The sequence below is a fragment of the Mirounga angustirostris genome, unplaced genomic scaffold (assembly GCF_029215605.1).
Source record: "Mirounga angustirostris isolate CCGP_5_RB_7025 unplaced genomic scaffold, mMirAng1.0.hap1 SCAF_4, whole genome shotgun sequence".
Lineage (NCBI taxonomy): Eukaryota > Metazoa > Chordata > Mammalia > Carnivora > Phocidae > Mirounga > Mirounga angustirostris.
In genome coordinates, this window is record NW_026991712.1 from 162451174 (window position 1) to 162460332 (window position 9159).

The 9159-nt window shown below is 61.6% G+C and overlaps 1 protein-coding gene across 3 annotated transcripts in view; it reads left to right on the plus strand.

Annotated features, from left to right (window-relative positions):
• The window catches only part of STK40 (serine/threonine kinase 40), a 39090-nt gene extending 36150 nt beyond the window's left edge, over window positions 1–2940 (plus strand). For all 3 annotated transcript variants that reach the window (XM_064589458.1, XM_045898081.3, XM_064589459.1), the window contains one exon: window positions 633–2940. In XM_064589458.1, the coding sequence (XP_064445528.1) occupies window positions 633–851 (219 nt within the window). In that variant the 3' untranslated portion in view covers window positions 852–2940. The remainder of the gene's footprint in view (window positions 1–632) is intronic.
• Window positions 2941–9159: the final 6219 nt, after the last annotated feature.

Genomic DNA, 9159 nt, shown 5'->3' on the forward strand with positions numbered 1-9159 from the left:
CACAGGCCCGTGTGGCCGTATTCTCCTCTGTTCACAAAAGGAAACAGGTTCAGAGAGGTGCAGTGATTTTTCCAGTCACACAGCTCAGACCCGAAGTCTGAGTGCAGAGCCCTGCTGTCCCCCGTGATGATCAGCACAGGGACCTGCCCCTTCGGTGTCCTGCCCTCCGCCTGGGCTGCACCAGACCCACCCAGGTGCTGAGCACACTGGCCCCCCGACCCCCGGGGCTCTCGAGAACAGCTCTGAGGGGAGATTACTGCCTTGGAAGCTAAGGCTTCCAAGGTCATGCGACCTCCCCCAAGGTCAGTGGGTTAGTTAGCTGGAGAGCCGCTCAGATCCCAGGCCTGGGCTTCAGCTGGAGCGACCCCTGGGCCAGGCTGCAGGCGAGGTCCAGGCTGGCGGGAGGGCTTCGGGGATCCACCCTGTGGGCCCCCCCGGGAGGGCGGCCTCTGGAGCCAGGTCACCTAATACTGGTTCCCTGCTCTTCTCTCTGACCCCCCTCTCTCCCCCTCTCTCCCCTCCTCTCTCCCTCTCTCCTCCCTCCCTCCCTCCCTCCCTCCCTCCCTCCCTCCCTCCCTCTCTCTCTCTCTCTCTCTCTCTCTCTCTCTGCCTGTCTCTGGCTTTGCCCGAAGGCCAAGGTGACAGAGGAGTGCTCCCAGTACGAGTTCGAGAACTACATGCGGCAGCAGCTGCTGCTGGCCGAGGAGAAGAGCTCCGTACACGAGGCCCGGAGCTGGGCGCCCAAGCGGCAGTTCGGCAGCGTGCCCCCCGTGCGGCGGCTGGGCCACGACGCGCAGCCCATGAACCCCCTGGACGCGGCCATCCTGGCGCAGCGCTACCTGCGCAAGTAGCCCCCTGGCCCGGGTGCCGGCCCCACCCGCCACCTCTCCCCAGCCCCCAGCCAGCGGCCCGAAGCCCCCCGCGCCCCCCACCGGCTGCGACAACGGGGCCGGGGCCGGGACAGCGCAGGTCACACATGGGGTCAGCAGAAGTACCACAAAGCTACCTTGGGAATGATCGCTTGATTGTTTGGTTTTTTTAATCTGAGAAGCCTAGATAACTAATCTGCTTTTAATCATGACGTTTTAATCTACCTCTGGCTCTTTAACCATGCTGTCTCTGGACTGAGTGAGGGAGGAGGGGGGGGCCCGCCCGCCCAGGGCAGCGCCCCCCACCCCAGACAGATAAGCTGAACCCGCAGATCGCTGCTGGCTCCCAAAATGAACGCCCACCCCCCACGGCCCTCCCAGGCCCCCTCCCAGGCTGTGTCTGTCCCTCCCCTTCTGACCCCAGGCCCTTCAGTCCAAGCTTTGGAAAACTTCACCTCATCGTAAGCAGAATTCAAATATATTTATTTTTGTACTGAAACCAACTTCTCTCCCATCTCTAGGTGGCTCGGCCTGTGGCCACTCCCTGCCCCCACCCCCACTGACCTGGCTGGACAGCAGGGAGCCCACCGCCCACAGATGGGCCCCCTCCTTGCCCCCAGCCTCAGAAGCCCCTTCTTGCCGGCCCCTCCACCTCCAACCCACCAGTCCCTCCTGTTTCTGGTGATGGGGAGGCCTTTCTAGACTTGGTTCTCTTTCTCCCATCTCAGTAGCTTCTCTGAGGTGCTGTACCCTCGCATTAACCCTGGTTTCTTTCTGCACCCCGCACCGTGGTACCGAGGTGACGTTGACACAGATGTGAAAGGGGTGCCTGGTGGGCGGGCGGGGAGGGGAGCGCTGGGCCGACCGTGAACAGGTGGGCCCTGCTCGCACGCCCTCTTGTTGCTCCCCGCACCCCTCTGTGTTCACAGAATGGTGGGGGCATCTCCCCTCCCGTTCTTGCCTCATAATGGCTGTGGGGTCTCTCCCAGCAGACCCTGGCCAGGGCCCTTCATCGGGGCTGTGGGGCTCGCAGGGAGAGCTGTAGGGACTGGGGGGGGGGGGTATGCCTGGCTTGAGAACAGCCCTGCTGCCCTTTTTGAGCCGAGATTTTGAAGTGGATGCCCGTCTTGCCAGAAACACTGTTCTCACCAGAATGCCCTTCCCTCCCACTCTCCCTCACTGGACTTGGCCTTGCCCGGTGCCAAGCAAAGACTCTTCCTCTGGCCTATCCCCCCAGGCCCCCCTGGAAAGGCTGAGTGTTCCCCTCCAGGCAGCCCTGGGCCTTGAGGCCCTTCCTGTTCTTGCTCCCCAGTGGGGAGGTGACCGAGGCCTGTGTGACCTTGTTTCCCAGAGTGTGAGCTGCCCCCTCCCCAAAAGCTGACTCACTGTGAGTGACTTGGGCAAGTTCCCAAACCTCCTTGTGCCTCAGTTTCCCCATCTGGAAAAAATGGGGCCACCTCTTGCCAGCAGTAGCAGGGCCGCCCATGCCCCTTCCTCCCCATGCCCCCATCCCAGCACTTGGGCGCCTCATGCCTCTGCCTCAGTGGGTCTGCGGGAGCCCGCCTGAGCCCAGCACTTACTCCCCCTGAGCACCAAGCTCTGCCTCCATCAGCGGCTAGCCGCCGAGAGCCAGGGTGTCGTGCTGCGGGGGCGGGGGATGTCCTCTTTTCTATATTTATTTCAAAAAGAAGTCTCCCAAGGGAGTAGAAATGCAGTCTGGCCTAGGGCTCCCAGCCCCTGTGACTGTCCTCCCGGGAGGGTCTCAGCCGAGACCCTCTGGGCCTGCTTGCCACAGGGGGGCTTTCTCCTCCTTTTCAAAGCAATACGCTCGGGGGTCTGCAGAGCCTTATCAGACAGGCTGGGCCCTCCAAGGTCGGCCCCTGCGTCTGATTACGTTTGTGGCAAAGCAAATGAGAGGAGGTTGGGCCTGCCCTCCCTGGGTGTCACACTGAGAGGTCCTGTTGTAAAGAAACAAAACAGAAAAAGTCACAAAAAAGTTTGTATAAAGACATATTTTTGTACTACATGGGGACTCTTCCTGCATGTCAGCAATAAAACTTCCTGACCTGGAGCCCGTGTGGCCTGTACGTCTGCCGTTCTTGTCGTCCTCCCCGTGTCCCTGTCCCTCATGCCCCAGCCAGGCAGGGCAGGCTTCCTGCAGCTCTCGGCTCTGCCCCCTCAGACAGCCCCCCGCCCCGCAGCCGCTTGGTGGAGGAGGGGACAGAACTACCCCGCATTCTCCTGACCCATTAGTGCACCCCCCCACCCCCGCCCCGGAGTGCCCCCGGGGGACCTCCCTGCTCGGCTAGCTCAGCCCCCCCCCCCCCCCCCCCCCCCCCCGCTCTGTGCCGGCAGGAGGCGTCAGGAGGCATCCCAGGGCGGCTGTGGCTGGCCCAGTATCTATCCTCTCTCCCTGCCAAACCCCCATCTGGGGTGGGGGGGGTCCCGGCCAGAGACTGTCCATGTGCCCCCACGCCCATCCAGGGCAACTGGGGTGAGAAGGGCCAGGCAGGCCTTTTCCTGCACTGGCCTCCCCCATCGCTCCCCTCCATAGGCAGCCAAAGGGCTTCCTTCCTTCCTTTCTTTGTTCCTTCCTTTGCCTAAATTTAGACGTTGCGGCTCGAGCACCTGAGTGTGCCCCTGACGGTAGGCCGGCCCCCCCAGCACCCCACGGCGCCCCGACAGACCCACTCACGGGAGTGGGAGCCCACACACGGCCCCAGGTCATAGAAGGAGCCGAGCCCACGCCCGGAGCCCCTTCGCAGCAAGTGTGCAGACGGCGGGCTGTGCGGGTTCTCCAGAGCCGCGCCGGCCCCTCGCCCCGACCTGCACACCACCTCCCCGGCCACTCCCGCCTACACACACTTAGCGCGCTTCTCCGAGCCATCGGGGGTGTGCGGCCGGAGGCGCCCCGGCTCTGCCAGCTGCAGCGCCTGGTCTCGTCCCCACGTCTGCCTCCTTCCCGTCCCCCCCACCCGATCAGCCTCCGTTCCACGCCACATGCACGGGTCAGCCTTACCGGCCACTAACACCCAAGACCGCCGCGTGTGGGAAGGGACCCGGCCTTGCCTACTCGCCTGTCCACACCTGGGACGGGCTGGGCACGCAGCTCGCACGCCAGAACTCGGTCTCTCAACCTCAACGTGTCAGATGGCTCTTCGGTTTTTATTGTGAGCCCCAGAAGCCACGGAAGTGGAAAGTAGCACAAAGGTTGGGGGGGGGGGGGGATCAACAGCCTCCTGTGCTCCTGAGAAGTCAAACAGGAACGGAGAAGTTTCCACCCATTTGAGCCACCTCCGGGGCCCCAGCGGCCTCAGGACTGGAGCTGCCCAGCTCTCTGAAATGGGGAAGGGAGGAAATGGAGGCTCAGTGGCCGAGTTGATCAGGCCAAGCTTGCCTTGACTTCTTGCCCACCCCCCACCCCCTCCCACCCAACGTCCAACCCCCTGCTAATCCTGTCCCCGGCCAGGCAGAATCTGACCCTTCTCGCGGCTCCCTGCGACCACCCTGTCTGAGCCCCCTCTTGCTTCCTGGCCTCCCTGCTCCCACCCTTCCCCTACAACCGACCAGGGGCCACATGGCAGCCAGAATGAGCATTTTTACAAGCCCGGTTTTGTCCCTCTCCAGCTTAGCACCCCTGATGGCTTCTGTCCCAGGCAGGATAACATCCAGAGGTCTGTCTGTGGCTTGGAAAGCTCCACAAACAGCTCTGCACCTGGCCTCCTCTCTAACTTGTGGGCCCCTCAACCCGCCTCCATCCCTGTGCCAGCCACACTGGGCTCCTTGCTGATCCCGAAAGAGCCAGCCGGCTTCCACCTCAAGGCCTTTGCCTGGGCTATTATTTCTGGAAGGCTCTTTCCCCAGAGAATTTGCATGGCTGCCTCCCTGACTTCCCTCTGCTCAAAATGTCACCTCAGAGAGGCTGTCCTGAACACCTGGCCTTCTCTAACCCCTTAAGGTTTCCTCTTTATGTTTCTTCATTGTGCTTCCCACAGCCTGGTATGATATCATATGTCCGATTATTGATTATATCTGCCTTCCCTTCTCAGAAGTTGAGCTCCATGAGGGCAGGCCTCTTTTCTGTGTGTCCATGGGAGGAGGGGGGGGGGCCTCAGAATTATAGGGTGCTGCTGGCATTTAGAGGGTGGGGCCAGGGACAGCCCCACAAGGAAGGCAGATTCTACATCCTGCACAACATGAGTGAAAATGTTTACAATGACCAGAGCCAAGAATCTAACTCCCTTTTATACATAAACACAAAGGACTGGTGGACACATAACATACACTGAACCTTCGGGGAATGCAACTACTGTGCAAAGTGGAGGGAATCTGTACCTTGTGTTGCTCAAAACTGTACCAAGAGCGCTTCACCATTTCCGACCCTGTCATGACCGCAATGTCCCAGCGCCAGTCTGCAGAGCTGTCACGTTCCCAGCGAGTGACCACGTCACAACTATCATTACCTTTTATTTCTTTATACTTTTAATTAGATGCAGAGGTGGGTATATTAGCCACAAATTTCACTTCAGGAGCATAAAAGGATCAATACAGAGTATCACGAAGAGGCAGCTTTGGGTCTGACTGGGTGGGGAACCATGACCTAGAACCAGCCCGTGGAAGACTGGTTGGGAGCCAGGCCCCAGCCCTTACAGCCATGTGACCACACATACATGCTTCACCTGAGCCTCCCTTCCCTCCTCGTTAGATGGGAGTCCCACTACGACCCGCACAGGGTGACTGGGAGAGCTGAAGATGAAGGGCACATAGCACTTAGCCAACCAAGTACCAGGTGCCAAGAGGGCACTCAATATCCACAACTCTTATGGTTCATTCTGCAAATTTCACTGGGGCCTCTTCCCAGCGGCTGTCCCAGGGGCTGAGAGGCATTCAGAGGACTGGGCAGGTCTAAGGAGGCCATGAGTGGGTCACCTTCTTCCCTCCATCTAAGACCTAGCCAGCCCCTGAACCCCTCGGTGGGAAGGCCCCAGTGTCAGGAACAGACCCCCAGCTTGGCCACTGAGGGAGGGAGCAGAGCTGGGTTTTGCATTGGGCCCTGAATATCCCAGCCCCCCTGACAACCCTCCCAGAGGCTCTGGGTCCTTCAGCCCCCTGACCTCCCACCAAGACCTGTCTTAACTTCTTTCATTAAAAAAGACCTGTCTTGGGGCACCTGGGTGACTCAGTCGTTAGGCGTCTGCTTTCGGCTCAGGTCATGATCTCAGAGTCCTGGGATCGAGCCCCGCATCGGGCTCCCTGTTCAGCGGGGAGCCTGCTCCTCCCTCTCCCTCTGCTGCTTCCCCTGCTTGTGCTCTCTCTCTCTCTGTCAAATAAATAAAAGTATTTTTAAAAAATAAAAAAATAAAAATTTAGACCTGTCTTTCCTGAGTTTCATCTTAGGATCACTCTCTGTGCCTCCCAAGGTGACAAAGCTCTAGTCCCACAAGCTGACAGGAGAGCAGAGAGGCAGCCAACCAGTGGGCAGGTCAGTCACAGGGCGGCAGACAGGGAGGAAATCAGCAGGTGGAGAGATGGGATGCAAGCCAGGCAGGCGAGTGATGGGTATGCTGAGATCCCAGCCAGCACGACCGGAAAGCAGGTGGCTGGGAATGCCTACAGACTGGCTGGCGGGCAGAGCGGGCAGAGCGAGGCAGGCAGGAAAGCAGATCAGCAGGTCAGCAGGAGGGCCTGGTGGCCGTGGGGCCCGCCCACCTGGGCCAGAGGCACAGCCCCCAGGGCCTCCAGGAGTAGCCCTCAGCCTCTTTGGAACCCTCCAGGGCAGGGCTACTCCTCCTCCCACCCAGCCTAGCATCCCCCTAGGCGAAGGCAACACTCTGGTGTGTCCCTGTCTCTGAAGGGACCAGTAAGCATCTCAACCCCCCAGTCTGCTCAGCAGGGCTGAGTCACATCTGACTCTCTCCCAACACACACGTCACCCACCAAGGCACGGACACCTGTGTCAGCAGGTTAGCAATACCCAGAGGCCCGCATAGCACGGCAACAGCTTGACACAAACCGATCCCAAACCTTGCGTGCTCTCACGAATGCAGAGGCGTGCGCGTGGCCCCTCAGGAAGGCCCAGGGGGGCGCCATACCGCCGAGGCACAACATCCTCAAGACCCAAGGTGGGTCAGAGCACGGCAGCCGCATGGGTGGAAGGCATTCAGTGAATCCATGCGCCCACGGAAACCCACTGATACCACAGCCTGTGGTTAGACTCCGGCCTCCCGTTCAGCCTCATCCCACCCGGCTCTGACTCCTCCCCCACGATCTCCCGACTCCTCCCCCAGGAGCCCCTTCAAGGTTGCACAGCCCGAGCTCGGGCTTCAGCGGCTTCTCGTCCCTCCCGGCTCCAAGGCCGATCTCACCCACTCCCGGGGAGTTCCATCCACCTTCTGTGTCCGGGGCTCCCAAACCCATGTCCAGCCCAGACTCCTCCCGGGGTCCCCCGCCTGACACCTCCCCCGGGGTATCTAATGCACATCGCAAAGTTAAGTCCGACCCCCCAGACCTGCACCCCACATACGCTTCTCTCAGGGGCTCGCGCCCAGCGTCCAGCGGCGGCCCTGCGTCCTTCCCTCACAGCCACACGCAAGGCCGGAATCGCTGACCCCGCCTCACCTGCTCCGCGGCACTTCCGGGACCAAGGCCTGGGCGCGGCCCGCGCGGCCCCGGCCCTCCCCGCTCCCCGCTCCCGCCCCGCCGCCGCCTGCTACCGCCAGTCCCCACCCGGGTCTCTCCGAAGTGCGTCAGGAACCAGGACGCCACGCCCCCGGCCCCCCAGCCTCTCAGGGCTCCCCACCGCACGGACGGTAACGTCGGAGCTCCCCCGCGGGCCCCCCCACGCCCCTCCCCTGCACCCGGGAGAGAGGCGCCCGCGGCAGGATGCGGTGTCACCTCCCGCGCCCCCTCGAGAGCGGCCTGCAAGTGTGCTCCATCACCGTCTGCGTCTCGGCAGCGCCGACGCTACCTTCTTCACGGCCTGCCTCTCGGCCCTGGAGTCGGCTCCGCGAGGGCAGAGGCCTGTGTCTGTCCTGTTTCCCGCCGGAGCCCCCATTCCCGGGAGGTAGCATTTGGGGACCGGCCGCCGTAGGGATTCACACGCCGCGGTGGCCGCCCGCACACAAATGCCCCAGCAGATACCACACGAAAGTAGACACACAAAAATACAGAAAGAGGCAGAAATGCCTCCACGCGCGCTCCCAAAACAGACTCAACAGTCACAGCGACACCCAGGGGTCCTTTCCCATCCCCGTGGGAACTGGTCTGTCCTTTCTCCATCTCCATCTGCCCTCTGCTTGAACCCAGTCTCAGGACTGGAAGTGGGGGGTCTCCAGCCTGGACACACAGAGGGGGTCACTGGCCCACAGGCCTCAGGCCGCGCCTTCAGCTATGTCTGCAATTTCCTCTCCCCCTTCCTTCCCTCCTCCTCTCTGAGGCTCCCGCCAAGAAGGCCTCCCCCTCACCCAAGCCCCAGCGCAGGAAGGGGGGCCCAGAAAGGGGGGGGGGGCTGAGAGTCTGAGCAGGAAGATCACCCAGGCCGCACGCATGGATCACAGAACGCGTTGCCCGTCCAAGCCGAGCCCAGGTGGCAACGGATGCGCGCGCACCTGCAGGTTTGGCCAGGGGCAAACGCGTCTCTGCGGCAGGCTCCGCGCGGGGCACCGGGCGGCGGCAGCTCCAGGCTGGGCTCTGCAAGGCCGGCCTGCTCCCGCTCTAAGCTCCGGTCCGACATTCAGTAACCCTGTGTGACAGGAGCTCTCCGAGCCCGAGCCCTGGGAGGAGGGGAGGAGAGCCCCTCTGTCGTAAACTGACATCTGGGGCAGGCCTGAAGAAGAGGGGCTCTTCCCTGGGTGAGGGGGCCTCCTGGGAGGAAGAGCAAGGTGTAGAGAAGGGGTTAAGAGCCCCGGGCTCTAGGGGCAAAGAGCAGTGGGTTCAAATCCTGCCCGTTTTGTCAAATTAGTCAAACTCCGTGACTCAGTTTACTTATCTGTCAAGTGGCGACAATGGTACTCACTTTATAGGGTGTCTAGAATTAAATGAAAGAATATTACAAAGGGCGCGCGCGCACACACACACACACACACACAGACCGCCTGGCACCTAGGCAGAACTTCATCCTTATTATTATTTTTGTTATTAGTAGCTTGGGGGCGGGACCCTGCCACCGGCCTCCCCAGCGGTTTCCTGTGGGAGAGCAGACGGCCCCGCCGGCCTCGCTCCCCCTCCTCCCAGTCGCTCGCTCCTCTCCCCTTCCTCTCCCGGCCCTTTTCCTCCCCGCCTCCCCCCGCCC